The sequence below is a fragment of the Propithecus coquereli genome, unplaced genomic scaffold (assembly GCF_000956105.1).
Source record: "Propithecus coquereli isolate 6110/MARCELLA unplaced genomic scaffold, Pcoq_1.0 Scaffold59, whole genome shotgun sequence".
Taxonomy (NCBI): Eukaryota; Metazoa; Chordata; class Mammalia; order Primates; family Indriidae; genus Propithecus; species Propithecus coquereli.
This window is the reverse complement of record NW_012151840.1, coordinates 6,558,865-6,583,283: the sequence shown is the minus strand read 5'-3', so window position 1 is coordinate 6,583,283 and position 24,419 is coordinate 6,558,865. Positions and strand designations below refer to the sequence as shown.

The 24,419-nt window shown below is 40.4% G+C and overlaps 2 protein-coding genes across 2 annotated transcripts in view; both read right to left on the bottom strand.

The window, feature by feature from the left end:
- The window catches only part of CTSK (cathepsin K), a 12,782-nt gene extending 3,425 nt beyond the window's left edge, over positions 1–9,357 (bottom strand). The window contains exons 1-7 of the mRNA XM_012658843.1: positions 9,015–9,357; positions 7,413–7,533; positions 6,819–6,941; positions 6,578–6,733; positions 4,373–4,591; positions 2,349–2,514; positions 1,985–2,090 (exon numbers count right to left, since the gene is read on the bottom strand). Coding sequence (XP_012514297.1) covers positions 1,985–2,090; positions 2,349–2,514; positions 4,373–4,591; positions 6,578–6,733; positions 6,819–6,941; positions 7,413–7,532 — 890 coding nt within the window. The 5' untranslated portion in view covers position 7,533; positions 9,015–9,357. The remainder of the gene's footprint in view (positions 1–1,984; positions 2,091–2,348; positions 2,515–4,372; positions 4,592–6,577; positions 6,734–6,818; positions 6,942–7,412; positions 7,534–9,014) is intronic.
- Positions 9,358–12,506: 3,149 nt separating this feature from the next.
- The window catches only part of ARNT (aryl hydrocarbon receptor nuclear translocator), a 60,655-nt gene continuing 48,742 nt past the window's right edge, over positions 12,507–24,419 (bottom strand). The window contains exons 12-20 of the mRNA XM_012658519.1: positions 23,687–23,844; positions 18,693–18,803; positions 18,426–18,498; positions 18,139–18,262; positions 17,845–17,947; positions 17,314–17,461; positions 16,072–16,234; positions 15,474–15,640; positions 12,507–14,511 (exon numbers count right to left, since the gene is read on the bottom strand). Of these exons, the coding sequence (XP_012513973.1) occupies positions 14,422–14,511; positions 15,474–15,640; positions 16,072–16,234; positions 17,314–17,461; positions 17,845–17,947; positions 18,139–18,262; positions 18,426–18,498; positions 18,693–18,803; positions 23,687–23,844 (1,137 nt within the window). The 3' untranslated portion in view covers positions 12,507–14,421. The remainder of the gene's footprint in view (positions 14,512–15,473; positions 15,641–16,071; positions 16,235–17,313; positions 17,462–17,844; positions 17,948–18,138; positions 18,263–18,425; positions 18,499–18,692; positions 18,804–23,686; positions 23,845–24,419) is intronic.

Genomic DNA, 24,419 nt, shown 5'->3' with positions numbered 1-24,419 from the left:
GCCATGAGGATGTAGCCTTTGTTTCCCCAGGTTTCTCCCCAGCTGTAGGACAAATCAAGAAAAATACTTAGTACCCTCACTTTATTTATTCATTAAAACACTTACACTTACAGTACTGCGCTAGGTACTGATGGTATACAAAAATGAATAAAATATTTTTTACCTTTAAAGAATTTAAAGTCAAGAAGTGAGGAAAAGACATAATACTATTGGTCTCAAAGGTGGGAGAGATTGCTTCTGATCAAGAGAACCAAAAATGGTGATGTAAGAGGTGTCATTTGAACCGAGCCAAAAGGCTGGGTAGAATTTTGACCTGCGGGAAGGGGATGCTGGTGGAGGGGTGTGAAATGAACAACAGAGGCAGGAAAGCATGGGACATGTATTAGGATCATATGGCTGAAAAATAGGGTACCTCACAGGGTGCAGTGGAAGACATGTCTGGAAAGATAGATTGAGATCAGGATGAATTATCTTTATTGTAAGACTAAAGAGTTTGACCTTTACTTGTGACCCATCATCGTGGGGGAGCCAGCGAAGGTTTTTGAGTGGGAGAGTGATATGATTAGAGCTGTATTTGGGGAAGATTACTCTTGAAAATGTAAGTCTAGGGCATAAGAAAGATGCAAGAGAGGCTGAAGCTGGCGATTTTAATTTGGGAGAAAACCCCATAGGACAGATGGATGGAACCATGAAAGTAGATGAGAATACAAAGAAAAGAAGTGGAGAGACCACAAGATAGGAGAGACAGAGAGAAAGAAGAGAGGAGAGATTGGTCTGTCTGTATATCTTCCAAATTGTTTTCATGAGTTTCCTGTCCTTTTTCCCCAACCAGCAACTTCTTGAATTACCCAGTATATTTTACTTAAGACCTGTACCCTACCCCAGTTCTCTCCTTCTTCAGGTGCCCCCATTGTTCCTGATCCTGCCTGGGTGTGTCCCTTATTCCTCCTAGCTCTCTTGGATGTTACCTCTACCCTTGGCACCTGATCAAGAAAGAACAAGGTAAGTGCTTGGGCCGGGGAGTTGAGAAAGGGACAACAGCGACAGAAGCTGTGAGATTAGAAAAGTGCTCAGGTTCACCCTGAGCTGGGACTGTGAAGCAACTCCCAGCCTCACAATCTAGCCTGCCAGCCTTCCAGATAGCAGCCCAATTTGATGATACCACTGTATTATTCTGTGATTCCTGAGAGTCTAGGATTCTTGCTCCTTGGAGATCAGCAAAGACTGCAAATTTAATCAGTAATGCTTCCAGGTTGGTGGTGACCAACCAGGAAAGGAAAAGTATAATTCCCATAAATCTGTCCCCCATTTCCAAAGCCGCAAGGAGGTAAAGAAAGATGGGAAGCAAGGGTGCCCTAGAGTTCTATTTGTTCCCAATAATAGGGAAGGAAACACTAATTTGTTTTTGTTCATATCTTATTTCTAAAAAGTGTTTCTCTTCACAGACTTCACAATCTTTGGCAAGTTCTTATATATATAAAAGTTTATACTCTTCAAGCGTATCTTGAAGAACAAAAAGCTGCACAACGGAATATTAAACCTTTACATTGTTCCTCTGCTGCTTATAGACAGACTGATAATGGAAACTTCCCTAAGAAATTGATCACATTAGAGACCAAAGAAAGTAAAAATAGATAATTCCAAAGCTTCTATTGGCTTTTTTTGCTTCTTTATGTTATGGTTAGTTAGGTCTGTCTTTCTTATTGGCTCTGAGATCCCTTAAAGCAGACATCTGCCCCATTTCTTATGTATGTTACTAAGCACCTTGCACATGGAGCATCTGCCCAACACATACTTTGAGTACTATTGTCTGACCATTAAATGTTAGACTAGAATTAAAAGCCTCTGACTGGAAAGATAGAACTGAAAAGCCTGAGACAGTTTTCTCTTGATTTGGAAGCAAGAAAGGAACATTGGGAAGCTAGAGGTGAGTCTGAGTGTTCCAAGGGTTACTGAGAGACAAAAGTAGTATTTCCATCATTACCTGTTTTTAATTATCCAGTGTTTGTTTCCCTTCTGGATTCCATATCCCACTGCCAAAACTGCATGGTTCAGATTATCACTATTGCAGCTTTCATCATAATATACACCTAGAAAACAAACTATCAAGGTGAGGCTCTCTGCAATCCAATACGCCCTGTGGGGTATCCCAGTCTAGGAGACTCTAGAATTCCATCCCAGTCAGGAGAGTTTACAACAGAGATATTCTGCATTGCAGCAACTGTTAGTTTCTCTTTGGCAGACTCAATCAGAATATGAAAACCAAGTACCGAAAATACTCCGGGTCCTTCGAGAAGCTGCCATGCCTACATCATAAAAGACAGTTCTCTATAGGAACAGCTCCTTACCTTTGCTATAAAAATGGAAGGAGGTTAGGCTTGCATCAATGGCCACAGAGACGGGTCCCACTTTGGCCACTGCCCTCTTCAGGGCTTTCTCGTTCCCCTGAGGAATCTCTCTGTACCCTCTGCATTTAGCTGCCTTGCCTGTTGGGTTGTACATACAACTTTCATCCTGGAAGAAACAAGGTTGTAATAGAACTAGGATGAAGCAATAGGCAATGAGCTGGTGAGTGAAAAACTCAACCAATGTTTTGAGCAATGACAGTGAACTAACAGGGGCAGCAGACTAGAGTCTCCTCACCATTTTATTAAATTATAAAAAAGAATATGAAAGTAGATTCTTAACTCCTACCACACATAAAAATCAACTCTAGGTAGTTTGAAGACATAAATGTGGAAGAAAAAAACTTTAAAACTCTAAAAGGAGAGAAAATATTTTTATTACCTCAGAGTAGAAAAAGGTTTCTGAAATAAGATGTTTTTAAAAAATGTACAAATCATCTTCTGGCTATGTAGTATGCGTGAGCCTCAGAGGGCAGGAAGGCATCAACTGCTGTGTGGAGACCAAGGTCACGGCCCAGCTAGAGGGAGGACCTGGGCCCTCTGCAGCTACTGTATCAGGGGAGCTGGTATAAGGCAAAGAGTTTTGGCTGGACCCTTATGCTCTCATTGAAGATACAATATAAAAGCATATAACATGACACTAAAATATGTTAATTAAAGAACTGATCAATTTAGCCTGTGATCCATTATGTAATCCAATGATAGACCATGTCAAGGTGGTATATTCTCTTTGGCAATTCATTTTCCTACAGACTACCCCTTCAAAACTCTAAGGTTGCATCTATAAGAATATCTTGGCCAAGCACGGTGGCTCACGCCTGTAATCCTAGCACTTTGGGAGGCTGAGGCGGGCAGATCGTTGGAGCTCAGGAGTTCGAGACCAGCCTGAGCAAGAACGAGACCCCGTCTCTACTAAAAATAGAAAGAAATTGGCCAAACAACTAAAAATAGAAAAAAATTAGCCAGGCATGGTGGCGTGTGCCTGTAGTCCCAGCTACCTGGGAGGCTGAAGCAGGAGGATCGCTTGAGCCCAGGAGTTTGAGGTTGCTGTGAGCTAGGATGACGCCACGGCACTCTAGCCCGGACAACGCAGTGAGACTCTGTCTCAAAAAAAAAAAAAAGAATATCTTATCTACTGCTCAGGAGGCTGAGGCATAAATGGCCAGATAAACATACTGACAAAGATGTGAATCAATGGGATTTCTTACATACTGAAGGTTGGAGTGTAAATTTTTCCAAATACTTTGGTAAACAATTTGACATTATGCAGTAAACTGGAAGATACACAAACCCTACAACCCAGACGATTCTGTTCTAAGGCATTATATCCTAGTAAGAAATTCTTGCACACGTACATAGGAGACCTGTCTGGGAATATTTACAGCAGACAAACAGACCTGGTAGCTAAGTCTTGTCTCCTTAAGTATCAATTTTCTTACCTATAAAGTGAGGATAAGTCTACCTTACAGGGCTGTTATGAGGATTAAGTGAGAAAATGTTCAAGCACATGGCTTAGCACATAGTGGCCATCATTTTTATTACTCAAACTTTATATCCTTGCTCCAAAGGCTCCTGTCAGAAAGGCCTCATATTATATTACCTATCAGCCCCAGATCATATAAAATAAAGCCACATGATTCATGAAAATAGCATGGTGGTTGTGTGGGTTTGTTGTAGGGGGGCAGGGATTGAGCAGAGGATTATAGAAACTTGCTCAGAGGTCTATGGGGTAACCTATCCTCTGTTTTCTCTTCGGGGAAGAGAGGCAAATAGAACTGTGGTAGCCTAAGTGCCCTAAATTCTCCCAGATTGTGGGAATGTTCATGGACTGCTGTGGGAAATTATCCCATCCAGAAGGCAGGATAGAATAACAGAAAACAAGATTTCTGGAATTGTCTCAAGTACAAAATATCATGCTGGGGAAGGAGGAGCTTACAGAGGTGTGTAACTGTGTGGAGCAACCTCACCTCTCCCACATATGGGTAGGCATCCTCAGAGTCAATGCCCCGATTCTTCTGCACGTATTGGAAGGCATTGGTCATGTAGCCCCCTCCACAGCCATCATTCTCAGACACACAATCCACCAGGTTCTGGGGACTCAGATTTAAGAGTTTGCCAGTTTTCTTCTTGAGTTGGCCCTCCAGGGCACCCACAGAGCTAAAAGCCCAACAGGAACCACACTGACCCTAGGAGACACACAGAGGAACTACCAATCATTGCTGTTCACACTTTCTGTATCTTCTCTCTACCTGCCTGAAGAAATTCCATTCATTCTATAAATTTCAGCACAAATGTTGCCTTTGTTGCGAAGTCTTCCTCTTCCCCTTCATTTAACATTTGTTGCACTGTTCTGTTACTATTAATAAGTGTTACCATCTTTACTATTAGCAGCAGTAAAGCAAAGCAGAGCAGAGCAGAGTACTAGCTTTGGAAGTAGTTCTCCTGGGTTCTAACCTTAGTGACTAGCTATGTGACCTTGGTTATTATACTAAACCTCTCTGTGCCTCAGTTTCCTTGTCTGGAAAATGTGGACAATAACATACTTAATGGGATTGTTATGAGGATTAAAAGATTTAATTCATGTAAAGAGCTTAGAAGTTCCTGACACATAATAATCTCTCAAAAAGTGTTAGTTATGGCTGAGCATGGTGGCTCATGCTTGTAATCCCAGCACTTTGGAAGGCTGAGGTGGGAGGATCACTTGAGGCCAGGAGTTTGAGACCAGCCTGGGCAGCAAGATGCTATGTCTATGAAAAATAGGAAAATTATCCATGTGTGGTGGCATGGCCTATAGATCCAGCTACTCAGGAGGCTGAGGCAGGAGGATCACTTGAGCCCCAGGGTTTGAGGCTGCAGTGAGCTGTGATCATGCCACTGCACTGCAGCCTGGGTGACAGAGGAAGACCCTGTCTCAAAAAAAAAAAAAGTGTTACCTATTACTATTAGTGTTTGTTCAGCTAGACTGTAGATATTTCTTTATTTCCTATTCTATTAAGATTGAGGACACAGATTATGTCCTAATCATCTTTTTTTGAGACAGGGTCTTGCTTTGTCACCCAGGCTACAGTGCAATGGTGAGATCATAGTTCACTACAGTCTCACACTCCTGGGCTCAAGCAATCCTCCTGCCTCAGAACTCCCGATTAGCTGGGACTACAGGCCATGCCATCATACCAGCTAATTTTTCTATTTTTGTAGAGATGTTGTCTCACTATGTTGCACAGGCTGGTCTTGAACTCCTGGTCTCAAGTGATCCTCCAGCCTTAACCTCCCAAAGTTGAATACAGGCATGAGTCAACATGCTCAGCTGTCTTAGTCATCTTAAATCTCTACTGCCTAGCACTGTACCTGGTAGGTTCTGGGGGGGAAAAAGTGTCTGTTCAATGAATGTTAAATCAATTGTTCATCTTGCTGATACAATCCTGTTGTTAAGGTTGTGGGAAAACTGGCATTTTCATGCTTATAAGAATGTAGAATTAGGCCGGGCACGGTGGCTCACGCCTGTAATCCTAGCACTCTGGGAGGCCGAGGCAGGCGGATTGTTTGAGCTCAGGAGTTCGAGACCAGCCTGAGCAAGAGCAAGACCCCGTCTCTACTAAAAATAGAAAGAAATTAACCAGACAACTAAAAATATATAGAAAAAATTAGCCGGGCATGGTGGCACATGCCTGTAGTCCCAGCTACTTGGGAGGCTGAGGCAGAAGGATCGCTTGAGCCCAGGAATTTGAGGTTGCTGTGAGCTAGGCTGACGCCACGGCACTCTAGCCCAGGCAAAAGAGTGAGACTCTGTCTCAAAAAAAATAAAAAAATAAATAAAAAATAAAGAATATAGAATTGTAAAAGCTTTTTTGGAAAGGATTCTCTGCGAACAAGCAATTCTAATTTTAGGATTTATTTTGCATAATTATTTGTACATATATACAAAAATATATGCACCAGAATGCGGACTGCAACACTATTTGTAATAAAAAAAAAAAATAGAAACAAGCTAAATGTACAAAAGTAGGTGAGGAGTTAAATAATGGTTTAGGCTATATTCTCTTAGCATGGGGAGATGTACCATAATTCCTTCTCCCCTCTTCCTGGTTCCCTCCTATCTCAAGAACAAAGCAGCAGCAAAAAGAAGAGGTCATGCCAGATTACATACATATACCCAGAAGAAAAGAGAGTACCTGGTTTTTGACAGGAGTAACATATCCTTTCTTTCGATAGTCAATAGAGTCTGGGGCTCTGCCTTCCCAGTCTGGGATATAAAGAGTGTCATTACTGTGGGAATGAGAAGGGGGTACTTTGAGTCCAGTCATCTTCTGAACCACCTCTTCATTGGTCTGAGACAAAGAAGAAAGAAGCCAGGCATCAGCAGGGAACTAAAGCAAATAGGGCAGGTGGGCCAGGAGCTGAGGCTCAACTCACCATATCCCCCAAGTGGTTCATGGCTAGTTCATATGTATGGACACCAAGAGATGCCTCAAGGTTATGGATGGAAATATACTTCAGGTTTTTTTCCCAAATTAAACGCCGGGAGATTTCATCCACCTAAACAGAGCATAGTCAGTATTTCATAGACCGTGTATAATGTTACATATGCAATGCTGGGGAGGTTTTTAGGAGAAAAGATGAAACTCACAACCATAACGAGTTTACAATTTAGTTGGGGAGCTAACCATGGATTATTAAGAGCGTGCAAAAATAAATATGTAATCAAATACAAATAATACAATGCAAAACTCTGGAGAGAGAGAGAAAAATTGCTTATAGATTAATAGCATTCATCTGAGAAGTCTTCCCAAAAGAGAAATATAAGACAGTTATAAAGCAAAGGAAGGATACAACTTGATGGAAGGTGAGTTGAGGCATAGGAATGAAAACTCTGTGTTAAGAGTTTGGGAACAGAGACAGGTTTGCTTGGAATAAAGTATTTGGATTGAGGAAGGGAGTCTGGAAGCTAGAACCGGAGATCCCAAGTCTCAGCCCCCCTGCCATACTCCTCTCCAAGTACCCAGGCACCTTGCTATTATACTGCTTGCTGTGGGTCTTCTTCCATAGCTCCCACTGGGTATCCAATATCTCCTCAGGGTACAGAGCAAAGGTCACCACGGGTAGCAGCAGAACCTTGAGTCCCCACATCCTAGGGAAGGGCATAATTAGGGGACACTCTTTCATTTGGCAGGGGGTTCACAGCCTGGCTTGGGATTAGGAAATAACTGGAGTCACATTCCTAAACAGGTGACTCTTAACCTTTTAGGAGTCATAGGCTCTCTTGAGAAACTAATAAAAGTATATAGTCCCTCTCTTCAGAAAAATGCATGCTCACACAGTAATAATGCAGGGATTCATGATCTCAAAGAATCCCTTCCTCTGAACCATTAGGCAGAGGAAAACTAGGCTCTATGAGAAAGGTAGACAGAGAATGGTGATTTTTCATATGAAAAATTAATCAATGATAGGAGGGCCTAAATTTGGATGGGGTACTGGTACATCTGATTCCAAGTATTTTGATGTAGGGAGATTCAAATAACACTCTCTCACACACACACTTGCACAGACAACCAGAAAAGGGGTACAAACTGTACAACCATAATGGACTCATCTCTGCCTCCTCCAGAGTCCCCAGCATGCTTGGAGATGAACAAGGTTCGGGCAAGGTGGGAGTGGGGTTGCAGAATACAGAAAGGAGAGATTTCTCGCTAAGTTTTGCTTCTTGATTATTTCTTCAGGGCATTCTCCTCCTTGCCTAAATTCTGGCACTTTTCCAGATCTTGTCAGAAGAGGACAATGCAAAAGTTAACAGTGTTTCCTCTTCTCTGTGAGACATTTACTATTGCCTCACCTTCCTTATGCATTTCTTCCTTTCTCTTTCCCCTCCCTCCTTAGGCAGGAAACTGCCCTAATCTTAACCAGATGTTGTGGGCAGTTAGATTTTTTTCCCCCCAACAAAAATCCTGTGGCCACAATGCAGGACAAAAAGCCTCAGAACCAAGGTTTGTTAGAAGAATTTAAGATGGAAAAGCAATGTTCTATGATAATTACATTCAGTTTACTCTATCTTAGTTCATTTCTTGCATTGGCTTGCTTAATTACAAGTCCTCCATTTTAATAAAAATTTGCAGCCTGCAGGAAGTCATACAGCTTGCATAATTTCTTAATTTATGGTCCATTTTTCTGTAATCTTTGCAAGCTGGCAAAATTAACAGCTGGAGTGCTAAGGGCTTTGAGATGTCTCAGAGAATAGGAAGCACTGAGGTACCATTTTTCTATACCACTCCTCTTCCCCATTAGTGAGTTAACACTTTTGGTCCTTTTTGGCCAAGGCAGAAAACCCTGAGGGGCCACTCTGGAGGGATGGGTAAGGATTCTCTATGTCCTTTGCTTTTACTAACGACCATATATGTATCATATATCATATCATAAATATCATACAAGGAATCCTAAAGATTTCCAGGCAGACTTTATTTGGCCAGGAAATGACCTAAGAAGTGTATCTCTGTTTTCATCCACAGGGCCTAAAAAATTTATTTTGATCCCCAAGTCACCATGTCCCTAATACTCCTAAAATAGAAAATTGGCAGGAAAGAAAAGCTGAAAGATCTAGGAAGTTGAAAATGTTACCTGCTGATGGGAATCTGTTGTCTGGAATGGTTTCGGCAGCGAGTGTGGGCAGATGACTGGGGGTGCCAGATTTATTCCATCAGGATTGCGGAAGTCAGCTCCAGCAGTCGGCTGGAAAATGTGGATAAGAGGAGGCGGGGATAGAAATGCTGAGAGAAGGGGGGTTTAGGGAGGAGGGAAGGAGGCAGCGGATTTGCAGTGTTTTTCTGTGTGTGCAGTGCATGTGCCAGAGTGGAGAGTTGCTAGGTATTCTCACATGACTGTCTTTGGTGGCAGACAAAAAAAGACCTCAATACATATTACTCAAGTAGGGGCTTACCTTCTCTTTTGGTGAGCAAATGGAATGATACAGCCCTAGTCTCCCCCATCCTCCTTCTTTAATATCTTTTATTATACTATTGGAGGATTACATCTTTTCCTACCATTTTCCTGTTATAACCTACCTCCCCAACACTGAAAACTGTTTTTAAATTTGTGTTTGACCCTCACCTCTGGTATGAGGGAATAAACACAAAAGGGTAGAAAAGAGTAAAGGAAGTCATAGGCACCAAAGCTGTATTTTATGTTTGCTGGCTAAAAGCTGTTATCAATTCCAGGCAGGGGAATAGTTTTCCCCGCTTAACATGCTTTGCTGAGGGAGCATATGCCCAAACGTTGATGAAATTGGCTCTAAAAGCAACCAAAACCCTGCACTCCTGGTTATTTATGACAGCATATGAATCAATGCCATAAGTCCTGATGGATTCACATGTGACTCTGTTGCTAAAACTCTCAGATGGTGAGATGCCTGATGAACATCATGTCTCAATTATTAAAATCCCCAATCTAAGTCCCAGTCACATGAGCTTCTCCAACTGCTTCCCCAACATCCAGGCATGTGACAGATCACAAGAATCTAGCTCAGCTCCCAAACCACACTCCTCAACTTCATTTTCTTCCATAAACAGACATAGGGAAAGAGGGTCCTTGTAATAGAAAGGATGTTAGGTTATTAAGTGTGAAATGTCCAATTTCCTTAAGTACTAAGTTTCTCTGACATTTCACTTTGACACTTCTTGTTTTATTTTTATTGTGAAGGTACATCCTCATTCTTTCAAACACATGGTTTGGCTCGTAATTATCTTTTCTTTTTTTTTATTTTTTTTGAGACAGAGTGTCACTCTGTTGCCCGGGCTAGAGTGCCATGGCATCAGCCTAGCTCACAGCAAACTCAAACTCCTGGGCGCAAGCGATCCTATTGTCTCAGCCTCCCGGGTAGCTGGGACTACAGGCATGTGCCACCATGCCCGGCTAATTTTTTCTATATATTTTTAGTTGTCCAGATCATTTCTTCCTATTTTTTAGTAGAGATGGGGTCTCGCTCTTGCTCAGGCTGGTCTCGAACTCCTGGCCTTGAGTGATCCACCCGCCTCGGCCTCCCAAAGTGTTTGGATTACAGGCGTGAGCCACCGCACCTGGCCGTAATTATCTTTTAAAAAAAATTTTTAGAGCAATTTTTGTGAAACCAGGGATAAGTCAAAAATTCATGTTATTTTCGAGTATGAGTTCCATCTGGAACCAATGCTGCACAGACAGCTCGAAATATCAATGAAGTGTTTGGGAAGGATGTGGCTAATAAATGCACAAGTACATCAATGGTTTGAGAAGTTTTCGTTCTGGTGACGTTAATCTTAAAAATGAGCCATGTGGGCGACCTGAGACCAAGGTGGATAATGATAAGCTGAAAGCTGTAGTGGAAGTGAATCCATCTCAACCTCTGCATGAATTAGCAGCAAGGCTTAACGTTACTATTCCAACAATATTGGACCATTTGAAACAAATGGGCAAGGTAGAGAAGCTGAATAGATGAGTACCTCATGAATTACATGAGCATCAGAAGAGAAATTGTTTTGATGCTTGCCTTTCTTTGCTGTCATGACATAAAGGTGAACCATTTCTACATCGTATTGTTACGTGTGATGAAAAAATAGATTCTTTTTGACAATCCCAAGTGTCTGGCACATAAGTTGGATAAAGGTGAAGTGCCAAAACGTAGTCCAAAACAGAATATTCATCAAAAAAAGCTAATGGTGTCTGTTTGGTGGTCCAGCACTTGTATTATCTACTACAGCTTCATGAACCTGGTCAATCCATTACGGAGGATGCCTGCTGCAACCAACTGATGAAATGAGAATGCTTGCAATTAAGCAGCTGAGATTGGTCAACAGAGATAGGCCAATCCTCTTGCAAGACAATGCTGCTCAAACTACAGAGGCTGGACTTGGAAACTCTCTGTCACCCACTGTATTCACCAGACCTTGCACCAACTGACTACCACTTCTTGCAGTCTGTGGACTACTTCTTGCAAGGAAAAATATTCAATTCTCGAAAAGCTGTGGAAAATACCTTTCACAATTTCATCGCCACTCGCTTTCCAGGCTTCTTCGCTGCTGGCATAAACAAGCTACCCTTAAGATGGCAAAACTGTGTCAATAGTTTAGGTGTGTACTTTAATTGTACTACTTCTTGTTTGAGATATAATATTGATTCAAAATCAGACATTTCATATTTAATGACCTAATACATGGGATCTAGATTCAGTTTCTAGCAAGATTCCACAGGTAGACCCTCAAGAACACAGGCTTATGGCTCTGGATTTTAAGAGTTGTTAATGAGCCAACATGGTGCTAGAGAGAAACCAGGTCCAGACCTGAACAGTTTAAATTTCCTCATCCCTTTGGAATTTAATAAGAAACTAAATAAAAAAAAAAAAAAGGCCAGCGCGGTGGCTCACGCCTGTAATCCTAGCACTCTGGGAGGCCGAGGCGGGTGGATTGCTCAAGGTCAGGGGTTCAAGATCAGCCTGAGCAAGAGCGAGACCCCGTCTCTACTAAAAATAGAAAGAAATTATCTGAACAAACTAAAAATATATATATAGAAAAAAGTTAGTGGGACATGGTGGCGCATGCCTGTAGTCCCAGCTACTTGGGAGGCTGAGGCAGGAGGATCGCTTGAGCCCAGGAGTTTGAGGTTGCTGTGAGCTAGGCTGACGCCACGGCACTCTAGCCAGGGCAACAGAGCCAGACTCTGTCTCAAAAAAAATAAATAAACAAACAGATAAATAAATAAATAAATAAATTTCCCCATCCCCAACTCCTTTTAATCCAGAAGAGGACATATTGAAAGAAGGTATCCATATGTGGTTTCAAGTTCCACCTCTTCCCCCTTCTCTCCCAAGGACTTGGACAATCCCCACCCCGCAACCCCCATCTCACAGAATGTCCAGGCTGATTTTACTCAGAATGTGTCAGGATCAGGAGGACTAGTGACGGGGAAGGACACAGAGTGATCAGAGCCCTGTGATTTCTGATTCCTGAAATTAAAGACTCACAATGTGCTTTATGGTTGCATGTTTGGAGCTCAAGCTATGGATCCCTTTAGTTGTGGGTGTTTGTTGTTTATGAGCTGAAAAGGAATGATAAAGCCGCAATCAAGATCACACAACACAAGAAATTTTACAAAAGGAAAAAATATTTTGTTTTAAAATCTTTGCTACATATCATTACTTTTGCCACTGTAAGGCTTAGCACAGATGCCAGCAATACAGAAATGGCCAACAAGAAAACAATCAAAAATAAAACCCTGAAGGAAAAGCAGAAACAAAACCCCCAGAGCATCTTCTCCCTATCCTCCCCTTCCCCGAAAGCCCTATAATAACTGTACAATATTATAGTCCTGATCACATTTAAAAACAGTTGATTATTAAAAAACACAGATTCCATTGGAAACTCAACTTTTTGGTTTCATAAACTGTGATATAAATATACACGTATACTGTGTGCACATAGAATAAAAAAATAAACTGTCTCCTTTTTCACTCCATTACCTGGAACCAGACTGGAGACAAAAGGGAGGGAAAACCTGGTAAATGATATTCCTTCAGCCTCTCCAAGGCCAACTGTGCTCCTTAGTCCCTGTGACTACATTTAACGTATCTTCTCATTAATTCAGTCTTGCACTTACATACTGGCCGGAGCCAATTACAAAAAAAAAAAAAGCTGGTATACATGACCGTTACCTGAGGAAGGGAAAGGGTGAGAGTAGTATCCTTTATCAGCGTCTATATGGCTATAGTTAATTACCAAGTGACCCTGTTGGGACGGGCATCCAGACTTCATCCGTCACACAGAGTTGTTATACTTGCACTCTAAAGCAAAACCCAATCTCAAGATTAAAGAGGGAGCAAAAAAGAAAGAACTATAGGCCCAGGAAACACCTATATCTCAGTTTCTTGCTAAAATAGATATTTTGAGGATGGGATGAAAGAGGCTACTTTGCAAAGAGGGCTCTGTATTTGGTTTACAGTCCAATAGGGAGGATTTCACTGGACTACTAATCCAAGAAGTTGAGTTTCCATGCAGAAATAACCTCTACAGAACACACATCATATGTGATTCTGACAGAAAAATGCAGCATTATCCTTATGGCCAAGTCTAGGGTTTCTGAAAGTGTTTATCTTGCCAGCCTATTTTAGTAATGTTTGCAGATCTTCCAAATAAAGTGAGAGCACCAAAAGCAGGAGTAATCCAGCTTTATCACTGAATATGTTCGATGAGAGACCAACCATATCAACAGAAGACTGTATAAATCTGTTTTACAGTTGCATGTTGGCTAGGCATGGATGTAAGCGAAGCAAAGACATTTATTTAAATACTCTTTGGCTGGGCAATATTAAGTAGAAAATGCCTGGAAGATTTAACTCCTTAGGACTCTTTGAAAAGCACACTAAAGACAACGATAAAATCTGGGACAAATTTTGCATAACTCCCTAATAGGGAGAAAGAAAGAAATACAAGAAACGTGCACAGCCTACACGTGCACACACACGCACACACATTTTCTCTCTCTCACTAACATGTTTCTTTCCAGAAGAATTGCTCACAGGCAGCAAAAAGAGCCTATGCTTACTTCCTAAAGCCCCATATATACCTACCATGTTTCACGGCCCTCAAATATGAGGACATTTCTCCTCTCTTCCACTCTTTATGAATAATTTTTTTTCTAAAAACAAGACATAGTATTCAAGGCAAATAGTGGATGACAGATTCTTCTAACCTGCTTCTTGACCCTAGCATAAATCATCACTGTACAACTTCTGGTCAGGAGGCATAAGGAAAGGCATTCTAACTTCACCCAGCCTCAAATTTTCAAAGGGTCCTAAAAGCCTTGGGGATTCAGTCAATTTCTTCTATAAATGTTACCTCAGAGAGGCAGGAGGGCCGGAGAAAAGCCAGAAGGGAAAGGGGGTACATGTCAGGGGTGAGGGAAGGGAAGGGAGAGGAACTTTTATTCTGTTTACAGAAAGATTTGCTTTTAAAAAACAAACAGTGATTTTTCTCCCCCACCCCTTATCCTCACCCCAATAGCTCTATTCTGAAAAAGAGGGAAACATAGTTAAATCAGGAAATTCTTCATTGTTATAGCTGTTGCTCTGGTCTCCCAGCATGGAGAGCATCTCCTAATGAGAGAAAAAGATTAAGTTTGAGTCACATACCTTGATCTCTTCCATTTATCAAGTTTCCTCCCAACATTCCCCTGCACCACCATCCTTGACCCCAAGAGTCTCTGCTGTGCTGAGCTCTCTTAGCCTTCCTTACTTCCAACAACTCTTGACTCCTTTAGATCACAGTCTTTTTCCTAGTCCCTTCTCTGTCTTCCTCCTACAGTTCTGTTTCCTTTTTCTAGTCCTTAATATTTTCAAAGGGAGAAAAATCTGCTTGCCACATTTCATACAACCCCCTATAGACATATATGGAGTCTCTTATTCTATTTATTTTCCACCCAAACCTGTTTTGCCTTCTTTCACTCTTTGCTTTAAACTAGCTCCTCCTTTGTCCTGCTTAAGATTACTCCATTCACTCTTGTTGTCCCCTCAGAACTTGTGTAAACAGACTTTTATAGGTATAATCAATATGTTCTATTTTATATACATTTTTTTAAATAATCCAGAGCTACTGGGAAGTGGGGATGTGGATCTCCTTGAATGAACTAAAGTAACTTTCTCTGGCATCTTCCTATGGTGCTTCACATCACTGAACTTGTTCATTCTGGTTAAAGGGTGAGCATTACACTAAGTTCACAATCTTTTTTTTTTTAAGAGATGAGTTCACTCTATGTTGCTCAAGCTGACCTCAAACTCCTGGGCTCAAATGATCCTCTGCCTCAATATCCTGAGTAGCTGGGACTATGCACCACTACACCTGGCTTCCATAATCTTTGCAATTACTGACACTTATTCCTACATTAATCCCTGTCTTCTCACACACACCCCTAACCAAACTCAATTCAGGTATGCTTCCTTCTCCATTTCTCCTCCTTGACCCTCTCTCTTCCAATTTCTGATTTTCTTTCTTTTTTTTTTCGGACCTGTGGCTGGTTGTAAATAGTTTCTGATTTTCTGAAATCTTTTCACCTTCTCACCTGGAAGACCTCAGGCTGACCAGGTTGCTGTGCTGATGGCTGTTGAACATGCTGCTCACTAGAACTTGAACGATGATGAGCCTGCTGGCCTTGCCACTGAGGCCAGACACCGACACCCTCTGTCGTCCGTGTCTGGAATTGTCCTGTAGTCTGTCCAGTCTCAGAAGCTAGAAACACAGCCAGGAAGAATAAACAACTCTAATCTCCACTGGAGAGGAGAAACTGGCATATAACTACATATAAGCCATTACTTTTACCTAGGATAACTTCTTTCCTCCTCTCTGCCAATCAATACCTCTTCTATTTCAAAACCCATCCCCAAATTAATTTTTCTTCTCTAAGAAGCCTTTCCAAAGAGTCCTTTGCTCATTTAGATTAAATCTGCATACTATTAAATTTATAACAATTTACATGCTTATTATATGTGCTAAAAGTGTTTTTCACGTGGGTAAGTTTTAAATTCCAAATAGAGGGTCACCTTGCATTTCCCTACAATTAGATCAGTGCAACCAGGACACAAGCAAACAATTTTAACTACCTAATCCTTTCTATTTAGTGGTACGATTTTCCTGTTACCTTCCTTCTGGTCTGAACTTACCAAAGCTGGATCCACGATTGCTGAGACTAGGGTAGGCAGCAGCACCAGGTGATGCAGTGGGAGGACCAGGGAGGGACATGGGGCTGAAGGAGGATGGAGTCTGAAAGTTGCCCACACCAAATTGGGAAGTACGAGTCTTGGCTGTAGCCTGGGTAGTCACCTGCTAAAGAGAAAATGGGATAGAGAACAAATGGAACGTTAACATTATTGTACAAACCGTGCCTATGAGAGTCAACACTGTTAATCACTTCATCCTTCTGAACCGAGCTCACCACTTATTTCCTCCTGTGTATTTCTTCTGATTGAATCCCAATCTCTCTTAACATTATTTTTTAGACAGCTAAGATAAAAGTGCAAAAGTCAAAGAACTATGGGATTAAAAAAAAGTTGTATTAAATGAAAGCATTTTATGAACTGTAAAGTTATATAAAACTAGAGGCATTAATAATAGTAGAGTATTATATGTAAAGAAAAAACTCTTTGTACCATTACTCAGTCTGTTCTGCATTCATTTGTTCCTAATGATGTCTTTTTTATAAAAACTAAACATTTTTTCTCACCATAACAGTAATGCATATGCACTGTGAAATATTTGGAAAGTGAAGGAAAATAAAAAGAAAAGAATCATTCATCATTCCATCACCAGAGACCCATGGTTAACATATCTGTATAATTTCTTCCAGTTTTAATTTTCATATGCATTTTGTAGACAATTAAGATCATACTGCATATAACATTCTGGAGCCTGCTTTTTTGGTTTTGACTTTTCAATTTGAAATATTACTTATATAAATATATAGTAATTATTAGATAATATTTGCTTTAGACTTAACATATTTATATTACATATGAATATGTATATTATATAACAATTTTCAATTTTTTTGTAAATAGATATCATTGTATAATTAACTTTCTCCTTTGTTCCTATATTATATAGTCCTAAACAAATAGGAAATCTCTTAGAATTTACTCCAAATCTGAAAATTAAACCTGCTCAAAATGTTCTGTGTGAGCAATTCTGATTTAAGGTGAATATGTGGAAATCATGGACTCTAATAAGATTTTTTGATGATCTGTGATTTTTAATTACCTAGCTCCTCTCACGGCAAGATGAAAATTGAAAGGTAGAGTACAGGGGTTAGGAAGAAAGTATTTAAAATAAACAATAATTTTACATATGGAAAAAAAGCCCAACCAACTAAACAACAATGCAGAGGTCAAACAGATAAGAAGTTTTACCTGGGCAGAGAAGCCTGGGCGGGTACTAGGGGTCCAAGTTGGGGCTGATCCCTGGGTGGGGTTGGAGTGGCGGGAAATCTGGGCCAACATCTGTCCAGCAGAAGCTGATGGTTGGACGATGGTTACAGGAGGGGCCAGACCACTATTCCTAGGTTTGAACAAATAGTGAGGTAAATGATTAAAAGAATGGATTTACCACAGAAGCTAGGAATCAAAGGACAATCTAGTGCTATCCCTAGATTCCCTTGGTTTCCTTGGGGTTAAGGAAAATTTGATAATATAATTAGGAAAAGACAAGAAAGACAGTCACACACTGACCAGGACATACAGAGATGGAGCCTAGAACATGGCAATAGGACAGGTGCAAAGATATAGGAGGAAAAAAAGCAGCTTGTTTGCCTCACCCTAGGCCCTACAAGCTCTGCTGTTTTATCTGAAATAACCAGAGAAAGCAAGGAAAGAATAAAATTTGGATTCAGTAACTGAATCCTCTTAGGGCCTTGTAAAGCGGCACACATATTTGGGGCTCACCTGAAATTCTCTGCCGGCCGGGGGGTAGGAGGGAATGTGTTGCCCTGGGAGAATAGCTGTTGGGTGGCAGGGACAGTGCTGGAGGAGATGCTTTTACTCTGATCTGTGGACCAAAAGGAGTGGGGGGAGGGCCAGTCAAGGGGCTGTAGTATATTAGTTCAGCAAGTTCCTATTTACTCATGAGGTATTATGATTAAGTGGAAATACACTGGAAGATTACTGATTAGGCAGTGGCAGTCCCATCAGTGAGTGATCTAAATGAGAATTTAAAAGGGGAATGAGGAAGAAACATACCTGCATTGATGTTGGAATAGATTTCTGAAAATCTTGGGTCTCTATCTTGGGCAAATAGACCATCTGACTTCTCAAGGGGCTTGCTGTGCTCTGGTCCTGTGGTTGTCACAGGCTGAACAGAAACCTGTGGAATACAGTGATAAAAATAACCATTAAAGGTTTAACATGACAATTCGATAACCCTGAAATTCATATAAAATACATATACACTCACTCTAACTGGCACTGAAGGACATTTCTTTAAAAAATGCTCACTATCCTCTTCAAGGAAGAAGACACACACTCACCTGGGAATGATTGTAGCTGGCCAGTCCATCTCTTCCTGGTACCATGTCCAATTCTGTTTGCTGTTGCTGCTGTCTGTAAGTCAAAGGCCAGTGAGAAGAGAAACAGGAAAAAAGATTTTTTAAAAGAATCTGGAGAAAGGATCTTAAAAAAAAATAAGCAAAAACCAAACAAAAAATAAGCAGGGTTGCAAAGAGCCACCCGTGGGCTACTGACTGCTACTGACTTCCACTCAGATATTGGAAGATGATTCTTCCACCATTTCTTACCTGGGTGCCAGCTGCCCTGAGCCCATCTCCAGGGGTAAATTGGCTGTAGGACCTAGCTGTGGCCTCTGGATTGTGTTGGATAGTGCAGGCCGTGGTTCCTGGCTAGAGTTCCTAGGAAAACAGAGTAGACAAAATAGAGAAGGGGAAAAAAAAAAAAAAAAGAATCTGACTCTGTACATAAAGCTCTACAGATTCATCTGTAAGTGGATCAATAATAAATTCCCCTTTAAAGTCCAATGCTACAAGTAATCTATAACCTCAGTTTCAGCAAATAATTCACAGTATGGACAGCATGGTACAAATAGAAACTATGTCCTATGGCACAAGGTTTCATCCTGTTTGGGTTCTAAGTCCTAGATATTCAATAGCTGGTTGTTGTGGATGTATATATATCCACATAGTGTATTTTTTAAAAGCACAGGTAAGAAACTGAAAATACACACCCTGAAGCATTAACAAAGACCATCAGGAGTGTGAGAATTTTTTACTTTCTCTCTATACTTTTCAATACTTTCCAGATTTTCTATAAAGAATATTTATTTAAAAAGAAAATATTAAAAGCTAATTAAAATTAATTGCAGTAGGGGGAAATTATATGTAGCAGTGGAGAAAGCCATTATTTCAAGCAACTTTAGTGATTAAAAGGACTCAAAAATTTTTTAAACAAATGGAAGCACAAAATATTTGTTGTATAATATAAAGACGCAAAAAGAAAAAGACAAAAACAAAAAGCTATAATGACCATGACCATACGCTTGAGTCTTAAATTAACAAAAGTTTCTAACTCAATCCATTGTGTTATACTTATTTAGCAAAGAATTAAACTTTACGAGTTCTAAAGACTGAACTGGACAATATTAACTGTTATCACCAGGTATTATGCACACTTGCTAAGTATTCATAATCTGATCTTCAAGAGCTGGGTTCAAGGCCAATTCTACAGAAGTAGATTAAATGGCAAAGAAGTAACCTGCCAATTGACACTCATTAGATGGTTATAATAAAAAAGACACAATAGCAAAAGTTGACAAAGATGTGGAGAAACTAGAACCCTCATAAATTGCTGGTGGGAATTTAAAATGATGGGGCTCTGCCAGAGGCAGTAGCTTACGCCTGTAATCCCAGGAACTCAGGAGGTTGAGGCAGGAGGATCACTTGAGCCCAGGAGTTCAAGGCTGCAGTGAGCTATAATTGCACCACTGCCCTTCTGCCTGGGCAACAAAGCGAGAGTGAGACCCCCATCTCTAAAAAAAAATAAAAATAAAAATAAAAATGGTGGGGCAGCTTTGGAAAATAGTTTGGTAGTTCCTCAAAAAGTTAACAGAGTTACCATGTGACCTAGCAATTCCACTCTGGGTATATACCCAAGAGAATAAAAATATATATCCACACAAAAACTAGTACACAAATGTTCGTGGCAGCACTATTGACAGCCAAAAAGTAGAAACGACACAATGTCCACCAAATGATGAACTGACAGAAAAAATGTGGTACATCTATACAATGGAATATTATTTGGCAATAAAAAGAAATGAATTGGTCAGGTGCAGTGGCTCAAGCCTGTAATCCTAGCACTCTGGGAGGCCAAGGTGAGAGGACTGCTGGAGGTCAGGAGTTTGAGACCAACCAGAGCAAGAGTGAGACCTCATCTCTACTAAAAATAGAAAAAATTAGCAGGCATGGTGGCACACATCTGTAGTCCCAGCTACCTGGAAGGCTGAGGATTGTTTGAGCTCAGGAATTTGAGGTTGTAGTGAGCCATGATGATGCCACTGCACTCTAGCCAGGGCGATAGCAAGACTCTGTCTCCAAAAAACACAACAACAAAAGAATAAAGTACTGATACATGCTGCAACATGGATGACCCTTAAAAACATTACATGAAGTGAAAGAGGCCAGTCACAAAGGAACCGTAAACTCTGTGATTCCACTTATATGAAATGTCTAGAATAGGCAACTTTATAGAGACAGTAGATTAGTGGTTATATAGGGCTCAGGAGGGAGGAGGGAGAAGGAAGAATGACTGCTAATGGGTACAGGATTTCTTTTAGGGGGGGATGAAAATGTTCTTAAATTAGATTGTGGTAATAGTTGCATGACTGTGTGATATACTAAAAAAACACTGTACACTTTAAAATGGGTGAACTGTACGATACATGAAATGTATCTCAAAGAAACTTTTTAAAAAAGAAGCTGAGAAAGAAAGCTCAAATAGAAAAGAATCAGAGAGAGGAATAGAAACTAATGAAAGAGTGGGATATAGCTATGCTCTAAAGCAAACTATGGTCCATCGACCAAATCTGGCCTACTGCCTGTTTTTGTAAATAAAAACACAGCTTTATTGGAACACAGGCATGTTCTTTCATTTATCTATGACTGTTTTCATGCTACAACAGAGCTGAATAGTTGCAATAAAGACCATATGACCCACAAAATCTAAAATACTTACTACCTATCCCTTTACAGAAAGAGTTTGCTGACCCCTGCTCTAGAGTAAAATCCTGCCAGACTACAGCAATAAACTGGCATATACAACAAAATCCTTTCTAGAAAGGGTTGATACATAAAATAGAAACATAAACCCCCCCATCTCAGGACCTAGTCTCTGAACTACTGTTTGTTAAAATTTTACTCTACCTTGATCAACTATCCCAAATCCTGTAAGTTGGAAAATGAGGAACTTCAAATTAATGGTGTTTAATATTGGAAAAGTGGAGAAGGAGATAGCTTGATAAAGCTAAGCAGACTTCGCCCATGAGAAATCCCAACACTGGAAAAGACTTCTGTGATATTATGAAACATAGCTGACCCCTGAACAACGTGGGGGCTGGGGCATCGAACCCCAGTTTTACAGTAAAATATCCAAGTATAACTTCTGACTCCCTCAAAACTTTACTAATAACCTACTGTTTACTAGAATCCTTATTGATAATATAAACAGTTAACACATACTTTGTATGTTACATGGAGTATATGCTGTATGCATGCAATAAAGTAAGCTAGAGAAGAGAAATCTGTTATTAAGAATATCATAAGTCTAAGATGACTGTTGTAGAAGGAAAAAAATCATAAGGAAGAGATAATACATTTATAGTACTATACTGTATTTATTGATATCATCTGTTTATGAGATGAATGGTCTGTCTGGAATAGCAAGCAAGTGCACCTGCAGTCCTCAATCTATGGTATACATCAAACAACTTTTCTTATAATTACATTACTTTTCTCTGCTTCTTGGAAACAATTTCAGCATCGCTAGTGGTACTTCGTATGGTATTGCACTAAACACAATGAAAAATACACAAGAACCTCGGGAGATCAGTTTTTACTGCCATATATAATACAATTTACTGGAGGGAAGAACTGCTCACACAGAGATGATTGGTGTCACACAGCATTTTAAGTGGATACTTGTAACAGTTGAGCATGCTGCAATAGCAACAGGATGTGGTTATAAAATTATTATAGCAGTACAATATGTACTACAGTTAATTTTATGCAGTGATGATTTAATACTGCATCTTTACTTTTTTTTTAAGAGACAGGGTCTCACTCTGTCACCCAAGCTGGAATGCAGTGGCATGACAATAGCTCACTGCCAGCCTCCAACTTCTGAGCTCAAGTGATCCTCCTGCCTCAGCCTCCCAAACAGCCAAGACTCCAGGGACACACCATGATGCCTTGCTAGTTTTTTAATTTTTTGTAGAGTCGGGGGTCTTGCTATGTTGCTCAGGCTAATTTTAAACTCCTGGCTTCAAGCAATCCTTCTGCACAGCCTCCCAACGTTCTAGAATTACAGGTGTGAGCTGCCTTATGAAGAAGCCTTGCATCTTTACTTGTGTTTACATTTCTGTAGACTAAGAATGGTGCCATGTATGGTCTGTGTTTGGGTAAGTTTTGATAAATTTAAACTTTTTATAACAGATTTATGTATATTTTATGGTAGTAAATAAAATAGGCTATCATTTACATATATTTTATGCATTCATGACATACCTTTTTCTTAATTTTTTGATATTAATACTTCTAGGTTATGCAGTTTATCTGCAAGTTTTTTCCAATTGTCACAAATATCGAAAAAACTTTTCAATATATGTATTGAAAAGAATCCACACATAAGTGGACCTGCACAATTCAAACCCAGGCTGCTCAAGGGTCAACTATATATATTTGGTCTCATCCTGTTTCCTGATTCCTAAAATTCTGGGAATCTTCAAAGTGATAAGTGTCTTTTCGTATGTCAATGAGTTGACTCTGGGCTGGCAGCCCCTAGGTAGCTTCAGGATGGGAGCAGTCATGGGAAGACCAAGGCAAGATTAGTTGGTTGGGACTTAATTTAGCCCCAGTCCCCAACCTTGGGGAGGTGAGGTAGCTGATGGTCAAGCCGATCACCAACGGCCAATGATATAATCAATCATGCCTATTTAATGACACATCCATAAAAATCCAAAAGAACTGGGTTTGAGGAGCTTCTGGATAGATAAACACGGGGAGATTCCTGGAAGGTAGCACACCTGGAAAGGGCATGGAAGCTCTGGGCTCCTTTCCCTATACCTTGCCCTATCTATTTCTTCTTCTGGTATTCATCATCCTTTGTAATATCCTATATAATAAACCGGTAAATGTAAGTAAGTGTTTCTCTGAGTTCTGTAAGACACTCAAGCAAATTAATCGAACCTAAGGAGAGGACTGCAGGAATTTCAATTTATAGCGGGTCGGTCAAAAGCACAGGTAAAACAACCTGGGGCTTGCAACTGGCATCAGAAGTGGGGGCAGTCTTATGAGACTGAGCTCTCAACCTGAGAGATCTGATGCTATCTCCAGGTAGACAGTAAACTGAATTGAATTGAAGGACACCCACCTGGTGTCCACTGCAGAAATGAATGCTTACTTGGTGTGTAAAAACCCACACAAATCTGGTGTCAGAAATATTTTGTGGTGTAAGAGCAGAGGAAAAACAGTTTCTTTTTCTACTCAGCCTGTATGGTACATACTTCACATTGGTGTTGGTACAGATGATGTACTCAATTTCATCTGAGTAAGGGTTCTGGAAAGTAAAGGAACTAGTTCTCATCCAGAGCCATTCTCGATTCTTGGACCGGAACCGGAACATGACAGACAGCACCTGGCCTTTTAATTTCACCACCTGAAAAAGTTTTCATGCCATCAGTGGAACACACAGAAAATTTTCTTTAGAAATTTAAATTAAAAATTTCCGATTTCTACAACATTGAGACACTTGTGTTCTTGAAGCACCAGTCTTTTTCAATGTTAAAACAACATGAGGGAGTAACGACTAAGTGACTAAATAAGGACGAGGTATATTTATCATGTTTCTTCCCAGAATCTCAAGATACCTGACCACCCTAGTCAAAGTCAAACAGGAACAACAATTATTTCCAGGAGGGAAAAGACTGTTTCTCCACTTCTCTTGGAAAGTCCATTAAAGATATGCTGAGCTAGCTTTACACGTCTATACCAGAAATTTGGTAAGTCTAATGACACTGAATATAGCTTACATACTGCTCTTTAATCCTAGCTTTTCCCCTTAAACCTGAGAATTTCTGGCACCCACAGAGGTTTCCATAAATAAAACTAAATCAGCTTTAGTCATCTTTCTTTTTTTTTTTTTTGAGACGAGTCTCGCTTTGTTGCCCAGGCTAGAGTGAATGCCGTGGCATCAGCCTAGCTCACAGCAACCTCAAACTCCTGGGCTCAAGCGATCCT